The sequence below is a fragment of the Xenopus laevis genome, chromosome 9_10L, assembly GCF_017654675.1.
Source record: "Xenopus laevis strain J_2021 chromosome 9_10L, Xenopus_laevis_v10.1, whole genome shotgun sequence".
In the NCBI taxonomy this organism is placed as follows: Eukaryota; Metazoa; Chordata; class Amphibia; order Anura; family Pipidae; genus Xenopus; species Xenopus laevis.
Window position 1 is genome coordinate 29,769,010 of NC_054387.1, and position 22,582 is coordinate 29,791,591.

Below are 22,582 nucleotides of genomic sequence, written 5' to 3' on the forward strand. Positions count from 1 at the left end.
GGGTTTTTTGACATTTACATAATTTTCTAGTAGACTTAAGGTATTAAGATCTAAATTAGGAAAGATCTGTTATCTGGAAAATCCCAGGTCCTGAGCATTTTGGATAACAGATCCCGTACCTGTATAAGTATTGCTATTAAAAAATCAATGTTTGTCCCTTTCTAATTCTCTGTGCTGATGGCTCAGACTGTTGATACAATGTAAGACAAGGCAGCTGATTTACAGACCTGTCTTTGCTGGGGAATGAAGCCTTTTGCAACAAGGTTTAAAAAATATCCATGAGTTAAGCAAATGCTGCTTTCAATAGCAATTGTTTTTATAATAACTTTAAAAGCACTGAAAGTTTTTATCAAATGTATATTGAAAAGTTGCTTAGAATTATGTTTTTATTTTATTAGGCATTTTTTTAGATTGGGTTGACTTGCCCTTTAAAGGAGAAGTAAAGCTTAACTAAAGAAGTAGGGCAGAAATGTTAAAAAAAAAAATGTTTTGGGCTACTATACCGGCCCAAGGCAATCACAGCCCTTTAGCAGGGAAGTTCTGTGACTCTGAAGATACCCCAGTAGCTTCCCATCTTCGTATCTGCAGATTCACTGCTCATCTTCTGTGCTGCCGTCAATTACTGAGCTTAGGGTCCCCCATTTACAATATTTTATATATATATATATATATATATATATATATATATATATATATATATATATATATATATATATATATATATATATATTAATGTCCCAATATAAGACTGAGGCTTATTAGTAAATAATTATCAGCTCATAATCAGCACATTTAGCATCATAATTTCATAATCAGCCCTGAAGCATCAGTTTATATTACAGGCAAACCTCATTTTCTGCTTGATGATTTGTGACAGCCCCTAAGCTTAGCTTCTCAACAGCTGCTCATGTGCATGTCACAGACATTATTAACAAAATTCAAGATGGGAAACTCCTGTGATGACTTTGAAGGCCTGGATCATTACTACTATAGAGATGCTGAACCTCTAGGTTGGTTCAGTACGTTCATATATAGTTCATTATAAATGATGTATAATGTTTATTTAGGGAAAAAATACACCAGGGCCTGGTAATGTAAGTAAAATCTTAAGGTCTCATTGTGCAGAGATAAGAACACAGAAAGTAAAATGACTACTTGTAGCCCAGAAAATAAAACTACTATTTTTCAGCATTGGATGATGGATTGGGACATTTTTTTTCTAGCAAAATATTTGGGAGTACAACAAAGGGCTATATTTTCTTTATTTCTTACACCGTGCTTGGTCAAGGTCCAGCGGAGTAGTTTGTTTTGCAAAATATTTACCAAGGTTTCCCTTTAAATCAATCTGCTGTTACATTTTTCCAATTATCACTTATCTTAAAGGAATTTTAATATCTAATCTGTGTAAATTAAGAGAATCTAAGTTTTAGCTACTAGAATAGGGTTTTCTAACACCAATTTATGAATGTGTCTGCAAAAAGTATTTTGTTTAGAGGCCAAATGGAGCAGCTACAAAACCAATGTATATATTAAAAAATGGGGGAAATTTTAATCCAATTGCAACCCATCACCATAAGTGTAGGACAGGGATCCTCTAAAATAAACACAAACCAATAAGTGAACACTGACTGATTTATTTGAACACTCACGTGACAAAGCAAAGGGACACACAAACTCCAAAAAGGTGGCCTACATTTGGCCATTGAACATTGTGCACTTGTGTTTGGTGCTGTGGCGCAATGTGACTCATAATGTAGCACTGGTGGTGTGACATAGTGCCATGCAACAGAGTTGTAACGACACTGCCAGGTAATACCTAGTGAATTCCAAGAAATGCTCTTTATTAAACTGATTGTGAATTTTGGAGATCCGCTTTCAAAAAGCAAATGTCAGTTTATTAGTAGCTATAGGCAGAGCTGGGCCAACAGATTCTTGCACCCAAGTCCAGCTCCATCCCTGCTGCCCCCATCCTCTTGTTAGAAGCTACCTGTGCCACGTCTCCTTTTGGTACCGCCCCCTGGTTTTAGCCTTCCTTTTACATTTTCATACTGTTTTGTTTTTTATTTTGACTCTATTTTATTAAACATTGAATGTACAAGACAAGCAGAGGTCAGCTTTTGGCAGCTGTCACACTAAAATTCTCCTGGCTCTGTGCCCAGTCCTTAGGTTCTATTTGCGGTCATTTTGTGCAAAGTTTACATTGCCCCTTGGTATGCTGCTGCTGCACTTAGGCCCTTTAGAAGCAACCATTTGTCACTCTGCCAAAGCATAATAATAATTTTTTGTAGGTGTATTTTTTTTAATCGTTTTTCTCTGCATTTTCATTTCAGGTCTAGATACCATGTTTTAGCAAAAATCCAATCAACTCTTCCATATGCTATTTCAGTCTGTATGTACAGTATGTAAACAAAATAAGGCACCAAACAGAAGTGGCATGATCTTAAGTGATGTGCCAAGCAGTGAGGCTAAAATTCAAGTGCCCAGTCTGAGGTAAACCTCCCTGCGAGGTTTCATTTAACCACCCTTTGTCTTCAAAGATGTATTCAGTGTGTATGAATGTATTAGGATGGTTTCTAGCAAATAAGGGTAAAAAGCCTATCAGAAGGAATCTTAAAAGTTCATTGATTCAAACATTTGATAGTATCTTTCAACGGAGACAATTTATAATGTATATTTTTGCAGAACTGTTTGCGTGAAGTGACTGGTCTGTGATCAATATTTATAAACCATTGCTATGGGTTTATTATGTTGTATTGCATGAAGCATATACAGTGAATATGTAGGCCCTTACCCCATCCCAGTTATATCAAGGCCACGGGCTCCTTCTCTCTGGAGAAAATTCAAACAGTACAGAACTCTTACTCCGATACCCAAAAACCCAGTTAATCTTTCCTGTGCTCTCTGGAATGCCAGATCTGTCTGCAACAAGCTCACCGCTATACATGACCACTTCATTGCAAATTCCCTTAACCTACTCGCACTTACTGAAACCTGGCTTTCTCCTACTGACACTGCCTCACCTGCTGCCCTGTCTTATGGGGGCCTACACCTTACTCATACTCCCAGACCTGGTAACAGACCTGGAGGTGGGGTGGGTTTGCTTCTCTCTCCCCACTGTACTTTTAAAGTTCTTCCACCTGTTCCCTCTCTATCATTCTCCTCATTTGAGACTCACTGCATCAGGCTCTTTTCTCTTGTTTCACTCTGCATTGCTGTTATATATCTACCTACAGGACCAACTGCACAATTTCTGGACAACTTTGCTGCCTGGCTTCCTTACTTTCTTTCATCTAACATCCCATCCATCATATTAGGTGACTTTAATATACCCGTTAACAACATTAACAACTCTTCTGTCTCTAAACTTCTTTCACTAATCTCCTCCCTAGGCTTATCTTTGTGCTCAGACTGCCCCTCTCACTCCAATGGTAATGCTCTGGATCTCATATTTACCATTTTTACTAACTCACCATTTCCCCTCTCTGATCACACTATGCTCACATTTCAACTCTCACTAACTCCCTCCTCACCCCCTGCTATTCCCCAAACACGTACTTACCGTGACTTGCAAGCTGTAGACGTGTCACATCTCTCTTCTTCCTTTGACTCTTTTCACTCTAATATCTCAGCCATCTCATGTCCTATTGTGGCTACCTCTGTCTACTATAGCACTCTCACCACTGCCCTAAATGAGCTTGCTCCTATAAAAACTAAACGTTCTAGACCCAAACCACTTCAATCTTGGCATACTGCTCACATAAAAGCGCTCCAAAGACACTCACGTGCACTTGAGCATCGCTGGCGCAAATCCCGCTCAGAGTCAGACTTTTGGAGCTACAAATCTGCCCTGTGCTCCTATAACACCAGCCTCTTCCAAGCCAAACAAACATACTTTACTTCACTCATTAACTCCCTTTCTAAAAAAACAGCACAACTTTTCTCCACCTTTAACACTCTCCTTTCCCCTTCTTCACCCCCTCCATGCACATCTGTCTCTGCTCAAGATATTGCTGAGCACTTCAAAAACAAAATTGACACTATCAGAAGGGACATTACACTACTCAACCCCCCTAGACTTCCACCACCCTCCCTCCACACTCCCCAGTCTCTCCTGTGCTCATTCACCCCTGTCACTGATGAGGAAGTCTCAAAGCTTTTGGCCTCTTCTCAACTTACCACCTGCCCGCTTGATCCAATTCCCTCGAAACTTCTCCGCAATATCAATCCTTGTCTAATCAAAGCCTTAATTCACCTATTTAATCTCTCGTTCTCAACTGGACTGTTTCCTTCTCAACTAAAACATGCTCTCGTCACCCCCATTCTGAAAAAACCCTCTCTTGATCCCTCCAATCTTGACAACCTCCGACCTATCTCTCTGCTACCTTTCATCTCTAAACTACTTGAGCGCCTAGTCTACAACCGACTAACCTCATTCCTCTCTGACAATAAGCTGCTGGACCCCCTACAATCTTGTTTTAAGCCACAACACTCCACGGAAACTGCCCTGACTCGACCAACTAATGACCTTTTAACCGCTAAAGCCAACAATCATTTCTCACTACTAATACTGCTTGATCTCTCAGCTGCATTTGACACTGTAGATCACCCTCTCCTCCTCCAGTCCCTCCATTCGCTTGGCCTTCGTGACACAGCCCTGTCCTGGTTCTCTTCTTACATCACCAATCGTTCCTTCAGTGTCTCCTACAATGGAGAAGCATCTTCTCCCCTACTTCTTTCTGTTGGAGTTCCTCAAGGCTCTGTCCTGGGACCATTACTATTCTCCCTCTATACTTCCTCCCTCTGCAAATTAATCAACTCGTATGGTTTCCACTACCACCTCTATGCTGACGATACTCAGATCTATCTCTCGTCTCCTGATCTCAACCCAGAACTCCTAACTCGCGTCTCCTCCTGCCTGTCCGCTATCTCTACCTGGATGTCGCGACGCTACCTTAAATTAAACCTCTCAAAAACTGAAATGGTTCTCTTTCCTCCAACTAACACCAGTAACATCCCGGAAGTATCCATCATAGTTAACAATTCCACTATCACCCCTCTCCCCAGGCCTGGTGCCTTGGGGTTATCCTAGATTCTGCCCTGTCATTCACTCCTCATATCCAGTCACTTATTAAATCATGTCACTTCCACCTAAGGAACATATCCAAAATACGATCATTTATCACCCAAGATGCTGCCAAAATTCTTATTCACTCTCTCATCATATCGCGTCTAGACTACTGTAACTCTCTTTTAATTGGCCTTCCCCTCCAGAGACTGTCACCTCTCCAGTCCATAATGACACTGCTGCGAGGCTCATATACCTCAGCAACCGCTCCTCCTCTGCCTCGCCATTCTGTCAATCCCTGCACTGGCTTCCGTAATCAGCCGCCAGACCCAATCCCCCCTTTCCCTGCAACCAACCGCCAGAACTGATCCCCGTCTCCACTGCAACCAGCCACTAGACCAGATCCCCTTTTACTTGTAACAAACTGCCAAATCCAATCTTCCTTCCCCCCACAACCAGACTCCAGAACCCTGATACCCCTTTCTCCACAACTACCAACCGCCAGAACCAATCCCCCATTCCACTGCAATGAGCCTTTAGACCTGATCCCCCTTTCCTCCACAACCAGCCTCCAGATCTCTTATCTAAATTGGGAGATATGGGTAAAAAACCTCCACCAGTTACTATATTACCCACTACATTACCCTCTATGTACCCCACTGGCATCTTTAGATCAGTTTTGGACTGGATTGGATTTTGAACTTAAAGGAGAAGGAAAGGCATTTTTACTTGGGGTGCAAAAAGTTAGTCACCCCCAAGTGATCGCATTTACTTACCTGACACCAGAAGAAGACTGCACCGGCCAAGGATTCTTTCAGCGAGCACCACGGAGCAATAGTTTCCGGCTTCTTCTTTCTTCAAATTTCCCAGGCAGATACATATACAGTAGAATGAAATAGCTGTCTTTTTCATTAAAGTTTGGCTTTTCGCTCTACTGCGCATGTGCAGCCACGAGAAGAAAGAAGAAGGTGATCGCTCTGTGGTGCTCGCTCGAATAACCTCGGGCCTGTGCAGTTTTCTCTTGATAAGAACACAAACCCTGGGTGTTAGGTAAGTAAATGCGATCACTTTTGGAACCCTCAGACCCAGAGCCTTTGATACAGTTGAGTGGGAATTCCTGTGGCAGGTAATAAGCAAAATGTGTATTGGCCCGAAATAGTGTACTCTAAACCTTCAGCACTGGTGGTAGTTAATGGCACACCTTCCCCACATTTTACGCTCACACGTGGGAAGAGACAGGGGTGCCCGCTGTCCCCACTCCTGTTTGCCATGACAATTGAACCACTGGCAGCCATTATAAGAAGGGACCCAGAGGTCATAGGTTGGAAATATGGGCCCATTCAAGAAAAAATACAATTATATGCATTTGGTCTACGTGACAATTCACTGCATAAACTGGCTAATGTCCTCACAGCATTAGGCAACTTTTCTGGCCTGAAAGTGAACCTCTCCAAGTCCAGCCTGTTTTCAGTAGATGCCCACCCAGATACCCTTACTCCCAGTAAACAAACGTTGGGCGTAGTCTCAAAATTCAAATACTTGGAGGTGGAGGTCTCATTGCCAACTTCATCCTCCTGGGAATCGAATGTATCCCCACTACTGGAGTTGGTGGAATCCAAATTCAAACAATGGACAAACCTTCCCCTTAATCCGCAAGGCAGAATTAGTCTGATAAAGATGACCATACTCCCAAAAATTTTGTACATGCTATCTCACTCTCCCATGGCTATACCTTTAAGCTTTTTTCGGAAACTGACAAACGAATGGGGCCCTTTATTTGGGGATCTGGTAGACCCAGATTACGACTTGATATTCTAAAGAGATCTGCAGCTCATGGGGGGGGGGCAGCATTGTCAGATTTTAAACTATATTTTTTGGCTACGATATTGGCCCATATAAAACCCTGGATCACAACTGACCCCTGATGCTTATCAACAGCCCTTCTAGAGGCAACAGGGGAACCTGAAACGGCAATCTTACATAGGATGCTGAGAATCTCACCTGGCAGAACCCCCAAATTGGAACAGCCCTTAATAAAATTAGGTCAGAAAATATGGAGGCGCTCTCAACAGATATGCTTATCCATGGCAAAACACCCAGACACTCCCATTTGGGGAAACCAGTCACTCTGTGAATTCCAAAACATTGGATCAACAAGGTCATGGACTGACAAGGGCATAAAATTAATAAGGGACATACTTTTAGACAACACAATTAAACCATTTCAAAACACTTCGGAACCCTTCAAGATGGGTAAACCCCCTTTTTGTAGAGTATTAGAGCTACAAGACAGCAAGCATCTAATTTCTAATTTGTTTGAGATATTTATATTCTGCAAACATGATAAACTCAGTTCAAACCTTTATACAATATGGCAAAAAGATATCCCCACACTAAAAGCAGACAATTGGCAGGATGCCCTAGATTCCCCTCGGTTTGTCTCCCCAAATGCTGATTACAAAATGATACAGAGGTATATTATACATATTTCACACCAATCCGTCTGAATAGAATGAACCCACAGCATTCATCATTATGTACCAGATTTAAAGTAGTCATTGGCTCCTTTATACACATGATGTGGGAATGTACTAGCTTGTATCATTATTGACGGAAAGTATTCAGAACAATCTCAGAAGCTGCAGGAGTAACCCTACAACCCTCTCCAGAACTGGCTTTATTAAGTATTGGCGAAAGTTCCCAATATAACAAGTTCCAACTACTAACTATTAGACAATGCCTATTTCAAGCCCGTCGATATATAACTAGGCAATGGAAAAAACCAGACCCTCCAACACATTAATGCTGGCTGGATTAAATGAAAAAATATATCACTAAAATGCAATACCTGTATACCAAGAGGGCATCTCAAGGAAAATTTGAGGCAATTGGCCCTCTCCCTAAGTGAGCATAGGAGAAACAGACCCATAAAGTAATTGACACCTCAAATGCCACTAAGTGACGAAATGGTAAACAGATTAGTTGGTTAAAATAGTTTTTTTTATTTTCTGTTAGTACTTGCTTAATATAATGCTCATAAAATTATAGTAGTAACTTGACATGCAAATGATATGAGTTCTTATATATAACCACATAATGGATGTATATGGCTGTTGAAACTGGTATAAAACTCAAAATGATTGTGAATGCAACTGTGTCATGTTATGTGCACAATAAATGTTATGATGTTGAAAAAAAAAAAAAGAATGTTTGTGTTGCTTTCCAACTTTTCTACATTTGAGAGGGGACCCCTGCTCCAATGATTTGCAGTAGCAGCAGCTCAGTGTCACAGCCTGACTTTCTATGTGATAGAGAGGATTTGGGTCTAGGCTGATTTCCTTGCTGCCGTGACTGCAGTCAGATTAACTGCTATAAAATAGATCATATACAGCAAAAGACTAACAGTATACCCAAATAATTCTACCTCAACGCCAGCAGTATACTGAGGAGTTAATGTTTACATACTGCAGCTATTAAAATTACACTACAGACAGGGCTTTGCCTCGTGTTTCTTTGCCTCATGTTTCTAACTGCTCAGAAGTAGGGTCGGACTGGGTCGGCGGGATACCGGGAAAAAACCCGGTGGGCCCTAGTCTCTTGTGGGCCCCACCGGCCCAGATCTGCATCCCGATCCTATGGTTTGCCGGCTTCTTCCTGCCTCAAACACAGCAATATAACTAGGTGGTGTCGGGCCCGGGTGCGGGCCAGGCCCCCCCCCCTCTATGCCGATTTTCTTTGCGGCTGCAGTTGACTACAGCCGGCTGCAGCGGGGATGTTCTGCTGGGGGGGGGCCTGGCCCGCCCCTGCTCCCCCAGTAGTTACGCCACTGCTTTAACATCCGCACAAGCCCACTGCGGGAAAACAACAAGGCAGGGGGGTCCGGAGGGGGGCCCTGAACAGCAGCCGTGGTGGGCTCCCCGAACCCCAGTCCGACCCTGCTCAGAAGATAAGGAAGTGAACACATCACTCTCCACTCCCAGCCCAGCTCTACCCCGCCTTGACTTATTCCTTCTCACCTAACCACAGCTACATCTGGTTCTACCAATCTTTAAAAATAAACCAGTGCAATCTGGCTGCTGGTCATTTGGTTTCAGCTTTATATGCAGGATTATTTTTTACAGTGAGAGCTGAGTAATTCTCTACCAGGATCAATTGTACTGGCCGATACATTAGCAAGCTTCAAAGAAAGGGTTGGATGACTTTTGAGCAAATGAGAAAATACAAGGATACTAAAATGAACTCTTACAAAGTTGATCCAGGGACTGGTCCGATTTCCAGCTTGAAGTCAGGCAGGAATATTTTACCCCCCCAGGCAAATTGGAAAGGCTTCAGAAGAAATAGTTTGACTTCCTCTCTAGATCAACTAGCAGTTAGGCACTTTTATATAGACAAAAAAGGTTGAACTCTACTGAAGTGTGTCTTTTTCCAACCTATGTTATTGGATAGGGTGATTAAGGTGGCCATAGACACACAGATCCTATGGTACGAATCGAGGATTCGTACGATTTTCGGATGGTGTGTGGCGTGTGCCGACATCTTTCATCTGGCGGAGATCGGTCGTTTGGTCGATTGGTCAGGTTTGATTTTGACCCGACCGATCCCGCCGGAGCCCATAGCACATCGTAATCGGATCGTTCGACCATACTGCCATACTACCCCCGATATAGCCATGCTCGTTAATGGCATATCGGGGAAAGATCCTCTCGTTTGGCAATGTTGCCAGACGAGCGGATCTTTGCGTCTATGGCCACCTTTACACAGTACCCAGAAACTAGTGCCTAGCATTTATAAATGGCAATTTCAGGGAATGATGTATAGTTAGGGGAGAAGCAGAGCAGATGTGCAACTGCCTGTGTTATATCTGAACACTGCCACATGTTTTAAATGTATTTGCACATTCACGCACTACAGCACCAATGATGCTTCATATCCCTGTCAGCATAATAATAAAATAGCACAATTATGGAATGTTTATGGATGGAACATGGGGCATCCCTTTTATCAACATTTTCATTTAAGTGGTTTTACAGGTTTTTGAAACCACGAATGCCTTGTAATTTATTAAAAGCACAGATGTAAAAAGTAAATGCTGAATGATGCACTAAAAAAAATATGAAAAACCTAGAAATAATGTACGTTTTTCAGATAATTACTAGTGAAAACCTCTAAAAGTCAAATAGGTGCAGCTCTCATTTACTTCTACATGACCACAACTGCAAAGTTTTTTATTAGATTTTTTCATGGTTTTTACACTTCATATATCTCAATTCTTTTACATTTTAGATAAATAAAAAAACATGACAAAAAATCTGATTCTTGAAAAAAGTATAAATTAAATTGTTAGTAAATATGCCTCCGCATTCTTAAATGTGTCCCAATATCTGCAAGCTAGTCTCAGCCGCAAGAATTAAATAAAGGGGTGGTTCACCTTCAAGTTAACTTTTTGTATGTTACAGAATGGCTAATTCTAAGCAACTTATCAATTGGTCTTCTTTATTTATTTTTTGTAGTTTATTTTATTATTTGCCTTCGTCTTCAGACGTTTTTCAGATTTCAAATGGGGGGTCACTGACACCATCTAAGAACAAATGCTCCGTAAAGCTACAAATGTATTTTAATTGTTACTGTTTATTACTCATCTTTCTATTCAGGCCTCACCTATTAATATTCCAGTCTCTTATTCAAATCCATGCATGGTTGCTGGGTAATTTGGACCCTAGAAACCAGATTGCTGAAATTGCAAACTGGAGAGCTGCTGAGTAAAAAGCTAAATAACTCAAAAACCACAGATAAAAATTAAAACCAATGCGGAATATCACTCTCTACGATAAGTGGAAATATGTGCCAAACTGGTTCCTGAGTACAAGGAGCAGGAACAAAAAACAGCCCCTGGAAAGTTTCTGGATGTGCAGTTTCTATGTTATTTCAGTTGCAAATGTGTTTCAGATTCCTGTTTCTCATTCATCTTTCCACTTACCTTCAGTTTTTTGTTCCTGTATTATCTTGCAAATAAGACAGGGATCCCAGTACAACTGGCTTCAGCCAGTAAAACCACCTCTGTGATCCAATCTTATAGCTAAAGATATAGCAGCTCTCATTATAACTTCTGGCCTTTGGCTCTATGAGTAGCACTTTAGGGGGAAATTTACATAAGTGGCATTAGGCTTAAATTGGACTGGATTAACATGTTCATTTACACCAGAAAATTATAACACTTTAAGATTTTTTACACCACCTTATGACATGGGTTTTTTTTACTTGCAAAATTTGGAATAACAATGTTAACCGTCAATTTAACCCTATCTTTTTTTATTTGATTTGAATAAAGGACCAACAAAACTGAAATGAAACATAATCATTTGGGCCAGTGTAAAGAGTCCTTTACATATTACAAAACCCTTTGCTAGAATTTTCATGGACCTTTCTTGCTTACATCCCTACATCCTATGCCCACAGCAAGCTCAATTTATTCTGGCATTGGCAGGACTGGATCTAGGGGCAGGCAGAAAGGTATGGCCCTCAGGGGCAACAGTCGGGAGGGAGGGTGATGCCTGCCTATGCCTAAAGGTGACCATACACAGGGAGATCCGCTCATTTGGCGATGTCGCCAAACGGGCATATCTCCACCCGATATGCCCACATTGAGGCATAGGCAAGCAGCAACTCCCTCCCGACTGTTTCACCTTAGGTACATGCCTTTCTGCCTGCCCCTAGTTTCAGTTCTGGCAATGCCAGACCAAATTGAGCTTGCTATGGGCATAGGATCAAAATGAAGGCAATGCGGGTGGTCTGATTGCGGGACTGCATCAAAGAACAGATGCGGGCATGATCTGACGGAATTTTTTTACACTGCCCGATCGACATTTGCCTGACTTTCAGACAGATATCGATTGGGAGCACCCATTGGATGGCCTTACACACAGGCCAATATGCTGCCGATATGCAGCTTTTATGGGCCCGTGTATGGGGGCTTTAAGTCAGCTTTCTGTAACTTTACATTATGGATTAAGTACTAAGTATTAGAGACATAAGTATGTAGAACACGGTCCCATAAAGCTTACAGTATGTTATATAATTATAATAATGATAAAAAAAGAAAATACATAATAAATAAAAATGAAGTTATATAAAAATCTAACTTAAATATAACCAACTCCTTTTTCTTAAAAACAGTTCAATACACTGCACAAACATATTCATTTAAATTTTAGGATATTTAATCCACACTCCTCTAATATCAGCAATTAAGCAAACCTTTTATCAGCTACCATGCAGAAATTGAAATAGGAAATGTCAGTTATATATTAATTGTCCAATATGTGGCATCATAGCACAATAAGGACCATATGTATTAATATAAAACTGCGGAAAACAGGGAAGGGGGATATTAGGATATTTTTCCAGAGATTCTAACACTTTTCTGACAGCCAGTAAAGTGTTAAAATGAATTATGCATGATAAGTGTGTTAATCCATCAGAAGTTGTTCAGCTGCAAATTGCATTTAACTGGGATGTTAGGTTGAATTGACACTTAAAGCTGCAGGTATCACATAAGATTGCATAGCTATAACGATGAACAAAAAGTTTAAATACAAATCATTTTTTGGGGTATTCTGAAATACATTTCAGGATTGGTTACATGTCCCATGAATTCACCAAGTTTTGCTTGGCTAATTTACCATACTTTTTACCAGGTTTAAAATATATATAAAAGGCAAATTTATCAAAATATGAGTTTTTGAAGAAACAGGTTGGAAATGGAAAAAAACATGTGCAACTTTTTTCTCTAATGCAAACTTATATAATAAATAAATGCGACAGACTATGCACATTTTTTTTAAAAAACAAATCGCATGCACATAAGGTTAAAAATATCTTTTTTGGATCTGCGTTTTTATTGACTTGAGAAATCAATCCCTTAGTGTGTGTCAATGATAAAATATTTAGCTTGTTTCAACTTTTATTGTTAATATAAATACCTTTCCACATAATACATTTTACTACTACTGGCTGGCTAAAAAATAAAGCAACCTGACACCTGAAAACAAAGAGTTATGGAAATGGGTTGGCAGGGGCTGATGTCAACAATTACAAACCAATCAAGAAAAAGATTCATTTAGAGGCGGTCCTAAGTTTTCCTTAAAAGAAGGCTTGGTTACTGAGAGATTTTATGTTGAAAAGTGCTGCATCCTTGATTCTTTTTGAAGAATATACTGGAAACAGAACATAAACAGAAGACATATAGACTTTGAGGCCTTTTATCAGATGAGTCTAGAGGCTCGCTCTAAACAAGGCAGATTACTAAAGGAGGCTAAGAAACTGGATTCGAAAGCTGCTCTGGAAGCTATACATTCTACAATCAAAGTGCCTGAGATATTGTCCGCAATAACGACTAGTAAGTCTCTCTCTCTCTGTCTCTGTCTCTCTGTCTCTCTCTCTCTCTCTCTCTCACACACACAATGTATATTTCTATCTGTATATATATATGTCAATTTAAGATTCAAAAACATATCCTTTCTAAATGCACAATTATATTATATATATGCAGACTAACACTATTTTCAAGCTATTTTGCCTCAAAAGGGGATGATTTCTAAATATTCTGACTGAATATTACAGAATATTATCCTAAGATTAAAAAAAACAAAACAATGGTCAGTATTTTCTTCTCTGAACTAATTATTCTTCTCTGAGGGTTTTTATGTCTTTGTATGTATGTATGTCAGACACACAAATGGGCTAATTATTTTTTGTTTTTATATTATGTGTAGCAACATTGACTGTATTACATATTAAAATAGTAAGTTAAGTTGAAAAAAGACACACGTCCATCAAGTTCAATCTTTTAAGTCTATATATAACCTGCCTAACTGCTAGTTGATCCAGAGGAAGGCAAGAAAACAAAAAACAAAAACGCAGCTTGAAGCCTCTCCAATTTGTCTCAGAGGGGGAACAAATTCCATCCTGACTCCATGATGGAAATTGGACCAGTCCCTGAGCTATATTCCATAATGCCTGTATTGCCTTACTTGTTAAAAAGCTGTTCAACCCATTCTTAAAGCTATCTAATGTATCAGCCGTCACATTCAGGCAGAGAAATCCACATCTTCACAGCTCTCACTGTAAAAAAACCCTTCTGGATATTTAGCCGTATTCTCTATATTTAAAAAAATATTTATTAAATTTTGCTCATTACAGGTAGTGAAACCGTGTTACTATGGGAGGGGCAGTTGTCGATGATGGACCATCTGACGTGAAGGCTCCTGATGGCGGATGGAGCTGGGTCATCCTCTTTGGCTGTTTCGTGATCACTGGATTCTCCTATGGATTTCCAAAAGCATTGAGTGTCTTCTACCATGAACTGATTGCAGAGTTTGAGATAGGATACAGTGACACGGCATGGATTTCTTCAATAATACTTGCTATGCTCTATGGGACAGGTGAGTTGGATTATTTATTTTTATTGATAAAAAAAACTAAAAGCAATACTAAAAACTAAAAGGCTAGAGTAGTATATAAACTGGTTATTTTATACAAAACACCTTTTAAACTGAAAATGAGCTAAAATTGGTGGAAAAAAACCCATTATCCATATTTTTCTTATACAGGTCCTTTGGTTGGCATCTGTGTGAATTGGTTTGGCTGTCGTCCTGTAATGGTGGTTGGAGGTCTCTTTGCCTGTACTGGGATGGTGGCAGCTTCATTCTGCAATAGCATTATCACAATCTACATCTGTGCTGGCATTGTCACAGGTAAATTCCATATCATTGCACAACCATTAGCCGGTAAAACTATACAAAGAAAAACATACAGGGGAAGGTTTAATATAGCAGCACTGAGGTAAAAAGATTGACACAGTTGTGCCTTTTTTCTAAATGTTCTTACAGTGATGGCCTTGACATTACATGAACTAATGCCTTTACTGCTTTTTGTTCCAAGAAGAATGTATCAGTTTCTAGTTCACACAATATTTAAGAAATGATTGCATGTAGTGTTTTTATTCTGATTTGTTTTCTTTTTATTTAAAACCTTATTAATCTGCTATATTCTATCAAAGAAAAACAATAAACAAGGAAGGTACTATAGTCCTGCTTTTTAATACAGCCATAGTTACATAACAAAGACAAAGGAGAAAGTAGAGTTGGGAAAACAAGAAGGGACCACTAGAAGACACACATTGATAAATTTGTTACACCGTTTTATTTTGCAGAGAATTGACTGTTATAGATTTAATTGATGCCGTTGGTCCTAAACATTGATCCTCTAATGTATATTCTTCTTAATTCTTAATTTTTTTTTCCATTTAAATTTGCCTGGCTCATACCACAGTGTATGTTTTATGTTTATGTGTATCTTTTATTTTTCTATTGTAGGTTTGGGCCTGTCATTGACTTTTCAGCCTTCCCTGATGATGTTAAATCGATACTTTGACAAGAGGCGCCCACTGGCTAATGGATTGGCTGCAGCCGGAAGTCCAGTGTTCCTATCGGTCTTATCGCCTCTTGGGCAAACACTCCTGGATACATATGGTTGGCGTGGAGGTTTTCTTATTATGGCTGGATTAATCTTTAACTGCACTGTATGTGGGGCTCTGATGAGGCCACTGGTAGCTCCCAAAAAGGCAAAAGTGGAACAAGCAGAGGAAGATCTTAAAAAGAACATTGAGAAACCCCCCAAGAAAAAGATAATTGACATCACTGTGTGCAAAGATAAAGGATTTGTTATCTACACCTTAGCTGCCACCATCATGGCTCTAGGACTTTTTGTACCACCTGTATTTGTGGTCAATTATGGCAAAGACATTGGTGTCCCAGATACAACGGCATCTTATCTCCTCACAATCCTTGGGTGTATTGATATCTTTGCAAGACCCACCTTTGGCGTTGTCACTGGTTTTCCACGCATCCGACCTTACGCACCCTACATTTTTGGCTTTGCAATGTTATGTAATGGCTTCATTGATCTGATGGGCTCTATGTCAAATTCCTTTGGAGGTCTGGTTACTTTCTGCATCTTCTTTGGGATTTCCTATGGAATGATTGGTGCTCTGCAATTTGAAGTCCTGATGACATTGGTTGGCACAAAAAAATTCTCCAGTGCTCTTGGACTGGTCCTTCTGGCAGAGGCCTGTGCAGTTCTCGTTGGTCCACCATCAGCAGGTAATTCTTTCTTATTTGTCAAAGATTAAACCAAAATTATTTTTCTTTAAAATAAATAGCAATTGGTCCCATAAAAATAATTCAAACTTTCAGTATATCATTTGGTATGTGCTTTTTTACTTAATCGTTCACAGTTTTATCAGTATTACATTACTATTTAAATAACTATATTAATTTATATTCATATAGTTTAGATATTATTTAAGCTTGAGAACATGTTTATCAGACATTTATCATAGATCTTGTATAGTAATCTATGAAAACAAATACTAAATTGTTATATTGACAGTAGAAAATTCCAAATGATTACCAAATATATTTTTGAATTGCAGGGCGAATCTTGGATGGAACAGGAAAGTACATGTTTGTGTTCCTTGTTGCTGGTGGTGAAGTTGCGCTCTCATCCTTGGTTTTCACATTGGGAAATATCTTATTCCTGAGGAAAAGAGGAAAGGAGCCGGACTGTAAAGAAGGAAGTGCAGAGAATGGGGAGTTTAAAAAGGCAGAAGATGATATGAAAGCTATGTCTGTATATACTGTACAAATGGAGATGGTCACCACTGGTGTAAAAGAAACAAATGAGAATGAGACCATGAAAACAAAAGAGCCTGAGAATAAGGAAAAAAGTGAGAGAAATATGGTAGTTAATACCTCAGAAGGCAAACTAGAGGAAAATCCAAAAGCATGATCCTACAGGAATTGTGTAGATCACTATGGATGAAATAAAAAAAGACTGCAATAATGTGTTCAAATATATTTGTCATAATGTGTATAATTCTGAAATTTTTTGTATCTCATTTGAAATACGTAGAAATACCACTGCACATAACAGCGTACATGAGTACTTACAGAGTAAATGAATAAAAATGATTGCAAAATATGCTATATAGATTTGTCTTCATACTGCAGTGTTCTAAAGGGGTTTCAGATTGGGCTATTACTTTTATATATATATTCAATTTTATGTGCTCAGTAATAAAACTGAACATTAAGGGGCATATTTATCAAAGGTCGAATTTCGAAGTTAAAAAAACTTTGAACTTTGAATTCAAAAAGACTAGAAATTACTTCGAAATTCGAAGTTTTTTACTTTGAAAATTCACTTTGACCTTTGATAAATCTGCCCCTAAATAGTGTTTTGTGTATTTTTTATGTTTGACACATTTGACTTTCCTTTATTAAAAACAAAAAATTACAAATTAGTGCATTTGGTCTTATTTGAAATCTGAAAATATAAATTTTCCAAAAAATAAAAAACAGGTAACAATATGCTTGTAAGCAGAACATGTTTTTGCCATTTTATTGTTGTGAATAAAATAATGGTTTTACATTTAGGGGCATATTTAATAAGGGTTGAAATTCAAAAAGACCAACCAAAATTAAGTAGAATCTTTGTTTTTGGTCCGTTTTTGATCGATTGGGTCCATATTTGGCTGAATTTGAATCGTCCAAATCGAAGGAAGAGCACATTCAATCGAATTCGATTCAAAGTTTTTCCCCAAAAACTTTGATTTTTCAAAGTCCACGAATTGCCTCCAAATAGATTCTAGGAGGTCCCACATAGGCTAAAACAGCAATTTGGCAGGTTTTAGATGACGAATAGTGGAAGTCGAATTTTTAAAGAGACAGTACATTATTAAATTTGATATTTGCTAGTCAAAGTACACAAGAAATAGCTCAAAATGGGCTTCGGTCTAACTTTATGAAATGGTCTGCTTTATAGTCTCTAAATGCGAGGGGGTTAAACACCCCGCATAAATGAAACCAAGGCCTAAGAGATGCCTATAAAGCAAAGGCAGATAAATATATCTGCCTTTGCTTTATGACATTTCTTAGACCCTGGTGAGAATCAGATCTAATTTCTCACACACACTCTGTCCAAGTTCCTACACCACAAAAAGGGAAATGTATAGCTGCTGGTGACTTTAATATTACACTACATCTCCATTTGGATGTAATTAGGGGCATAAAAGATTTAACCAAAAGGATAAAATTGAGCCAAGCAAATACTTTTAGGAACATCATCCACAATAATGCATTAATAGATGAACAGCAAAAGATACTTTTCCCCTAGGTTCCACACATACCAGAATCAATCTTTTCCTTAATGACCCCCAAACTACCTCACATATCAGTAAGGCATGGATAGGTTTACGAACGTGGTCGGACTACACCCCAATAGGCATAGAACGTCCATCTCATGATAAAATTTTGGAGAAAATGCACTGATGACTAATTAATCTAGTTTTTGGTGGGATAAAACTCAAATTATTCCATTTTTGGGCAAAACCCTCCAAAAATATAGAACATCATGGAGGCTATTGACATCTTCAAATGGTTCAAGGGACTTCTGCCATTGACTCCTACATGACCTTGGCAGGTTTTTGGTGTATTTTGGGACTTGAGTTATTTCCAGGGTCGAGGTATAATCAATCTCGAATTGAAAAACTCAAATTTTTGTGGAAAACACTACTCGAAATAACACCCTAAAATGATACTTTAGGAACAACATTCCAGCAGAGTCTAACTTGCAAGTAAATGGTTGGCACACAAAGCAGTTCTTCAGGGAGAACTAATATCAAGACCAAACAATTAAAAAAGAGAAGAATTCCAATGCAACTTGAAACCCAACTACCAGAACTATAAAAAAAACTAATCCAGAACTACAACAAAAATTGAGTCAAAGAAATAACTGAAACACATACAAAGTTAAATGAATAATAGCAGCCAAAACTACCTATAGACCACAACCTTGAAACATCTTTTTTACATTAAAGGTAACAAGGCAAACAGAATGCTGGCAAACCTACTAGACAGAAACAGACTCAAGCCCAAATTCATTATTTAACAAAAGCACAGTTAACAATTAAAGAACCTAAACAAATTGCAAATGAATTTGCACATTACTATAAAATCTTATACCATTTAGGATCCAGCCCAAGCCTACCAAAACCTACTGCTAGCGTCAACACATACCTAAACAAAACTGGTCTCCCAACACCCAGTTAGAACAGTTTAACAAACCCAATTACAATAATTACAATTGAGGAAATCAAATCAATTATTAAAGAGCTGAAACCAGAAAAAGCATCAGGTCCAGGTGGATTTACCAATCTATACTATAAAACTTTCATTAACATCCTATCCCATCATCTATTAAAGTTATTCTAAAGTATCATGGATACTGGCCAAATCAGCCCAGAATACCTTCAATCCCATATTGTAACTATACGTAAACTGCGGAAAAGTCAAGACTGATCCCAAAATAATAGACCCATAACACGTCTCAACGCAGACCTTAAAAACTGATCTGAAAAAAAAACCTGCTAACCAGAAGGCTGAATTTGATATTGCCTTCCCTGAATAAAAATGATCAGGTGGGCTTTATTCTAAATAGACAAGGATCAGACGGTAGTAGGAGATTCTACAGCATTTTATGAATATGAAAGAAATCTAGAATGCCTGCTCTTCTGCTCTACCTAGATGTAGATAAGGTGTTCAAGAGGGTTGAAGGCCACATTAACAAAATTCCAACTAGGTGATAAATTCTTAAAAGATATACAATCACTATACTAAAGTGATTGTATACTAAAGTTGAATCTGGTCCCCAAAATATTATGTTTGTTACTATACAGAGAAGCATCAACAAGTTCATATGGCAGCATAAGCCCCCAAGAATGGGCTTTGACATTATGCAATATCCCATGGGGATTCCCAATATAAAATGTTACTATATTGCTTCAATACTAGAAAGAGTTGTAAGAATGTATGCCTTGCTGGGATATAAAGTATGGGTAGATGTGGAAGCAAACATGGTAGAAGACAAAAATCTCTCAAAATTCTTTTGCTTAAGTAAACAAAATAGACCAGTGGTGGAAAACCTATTCGCTAATGCAAAACTGTCATGAAAAATATGGGATTCAACATCAGCAATGCACAAGTTTGGATATTTTCCTTCACCACTATTACTGTTGATAGCACTCAGACAATTCAAATCGCACATCTCCCTTCAGAAATGGATTTGTATTTTGCAATTTCTCTAAGATGTTATGAGGACTTTATGGAGAAAAATCATATACCACAAGCCCAAAGACATATTTAATAACAAAGATCACATTTTCTCCAAATTGCCACTTATAAGACACTTCGCAGCTCCACATTGATGGGATATCTTTGTGGAAATGCATGGAGTGGCAAAGGTAGTCTCTCAGATTGTTATAAAATACAGCTTCAGAGAAGATAAAGGAAACCCAGAAATTAGCATATATGACTAAATGGAAGAATACACTCCAAAAACAAATTTCCCCTGCTCAGTGGAGGGAAACAATAATAGCTGCAGGTTTAGAAAAAGAGCCCAAAACATCAAAACCAAACAAACCTCCTCATCTACCCATACATAATCTATAACTTCGGAATCTGCTTCAAGAACAACGCCCAAGTGTCGTTTTGGCAATATTGATTTCATATGCTTTTCTATGTAACCTATGTTATGTTTGAGCTGTGATGGTTAATTGTAAGCCATGTTAACTTGTCCATATTTACAATCTGCAGTTGACCAGAGGCAAAAAGTGTTTTCTATGACAACCCCATATCAATTTTATTTTTCTCTGCATAGCAGTCAATGCTTGCGGTGTAACTTCCATTGGGAGCAATCAAAAAACATATAACATTTTGGGAAACAAAACCATTTTTACCATATTAATTTTACCAAACCACGAAATCTGTAATTAGACCATGACAATAATAATTTGTTAATTTCTTTCAAAAATTACAGCCGGAATTAGGGATAGGCAGAGTAGGCACTCTTAAGCATTACAACCAACCGGGCTGGCCCGGCGCTGTCCAAAGCTGAGGATGATTTGCTTGATATAAGCCTTTTAATGATGTATTTTCATCCTAGGTTATGTCTATATTTCACTTTCCACTGAAAGTCAAAATTAAGATGAATTTGTTTTTGGTGTGCTTATGATATTCCAAAAAGTAAGTTTGGATTTTGCTGGATTCACCTTCAGCCCAAAGAGTGTTCCAAAACCATTACGCATATTTAACAAGTGTAGCAGACAAAATAATGGTTTGATCAGGACCAATAACATATCATCAGCATATAATATTAGTTATTGGGTTTGTGACAATATGGATACCCTGGTTATATTTGGGTATTGCCTTATCATCATTGCAGCTAAGGGAGAAACTGCTAATATGAATAGTAATGGGGAAATCCCTGTCTGGTCCCCCAGACTAGAAGAAAATAAATTTTATTTGAAGCAATGTAGTTTGTTCTTCGACGTCAGGACATTGAGGTTGTGGAATGCACTGCCGGGTGATGTTGTGATGGCTGATTCAGTTAATGCCTTTAAGAATGGCTTGGATGATGTTTTTGGACAGACATAATATCATAGGCTAAACGTGATACTAAACGCTATAGTTAGTATAGGTATGGGTATATATAATTTATGTGAAAGTATGGAGGGGTGTGTGTATGGATGCTGGGTCTTCATTTGGAGGGGTTGAACTTGATGGACTTTGTCTTTATTCAACCCGATTTAACTATATGTAATATTATATTTTTTGACACAAAGGGTCCCCATTTCAAGAACGATTGAGGGATATAGTACAGTGCATGTATCACAAGTATAACATTTTTAGTAAATAATGTTTTTATTGTTCTACCTGCAGTTGCTTAAAATGCTAATTACTGACTTGTGTGCTGACTAAGTGCACATTTGCACAGTCTTGAGAAAGGAGTCCCACTTGTCCCTTGTTACCTACTTTTGTGGCAAATAAAAAAAAAATGGCCTAAGATTTGTTATCTTGATTTAATAAGGAACTGGAAATTATCTAGGTAGATAATGGCTTGTAAAAAAGGTAAATTTGATATCTGTAAGTGTCTAATGAATAATAGATAATAAGTATTTTGAAGGAATGACAAAATAGTTAGATGCATTCTGAAGTCTTGGCAAACAGTATTTGATACAAGGGTGTACCTAAAGTGCTATAGAACTGCTGGGAATATGTTTTGAAAATGCTTTCATTTATGGGAATCTCAAAAAGAAAGGAACAGACTTTGGCTTTTGCTACATGGATGTGGAGCGTCAGATTCTCAGCCTGCATTCCTCTGTAGGCCGAGAATACGCTCCTTCTCTGCCCCCTCTGCTGCTACTCTGCCTGCACCCAGAAACATTGGCTTTACACAGGTGCAGGCAAGGATGGTGGATTTCAGCATGGAAGTGCAAGATTTTGCAGAGGACCAGCTTCTCATATTTGAACATTTTTCATATGCACATGTTGATATTTGGTCCAGTTTCTTTTTTTGGGACTTCTGCTACCACTTAGCAAGCTTCATACATTGCTGAAAAAA

The 22,582-nt window shown here is 38.6% G+C and overlaps 1 protein-coding gene across 2 annotated transcripts; it reads left to right on the top strand.

Annotated features, from left to right (window-relative positions):
- The first annotated feature begins 13,225 nt into the window (after positions 1-13,225).
- On the top strand, positions 13,226-17,104 carry LOC108701004 (monocarboxylate transporter 4). Of its 2 annotated transcripts, XM_018235116.2 has the most exons (5): positions 13,228-13,460; positions 14,264-14,505; positions 14,674-14,817; positions 15,439-16,224; positions 16,557-17,104. In XM_018235116.2, the coding sequence occupies exons 2-5, from the start codon at positions 14,283-14,285 to the stop codon at positions 16,910-16,912; spliced, it is 1,509 nt and encodes a 502-aa protein (XP_018090605.1). In that variant the 5' UTR covers positions 13,228-13,460; positions 14,264-14,282; the 3' UTR covers positions 16,913-17,104. The 2 variants fall into 2 exon arrangements, with proteins under 2 accessions (XP_041432727.1, XP_018090605.1); XM_041576793.1 differs by lacking the exon at positions 14,674-14,817 and having other exon boundaries at positions 13,226-13,460.
- Positions 17,105-22,582: the final 5,478 nt, after the last annotated feature.

Coding starts and splice junctions, on each gene's coding strand:
- LOC108701004 (XM_018235116.2), top strand. CDS start 14,283: ATGGGAGGGGCAGTTGTCGATGATGGACCATCTGACGTGAAGGCTCCT. Junction 14,506..14,673: donor TGCTATGCTCTATGGGACAG/GTGAGTTGGATT, acceptor TTTCTTATACAG/GTCCTTTGGTTGGCATCTGT. Junction 16,225..16,556: donor CGTTGGTCCACCATCAGCAG/GTAATTCTTTCT, acceptor TTTGAATTGCAG/GGCGAATCTTGGATGGAACA.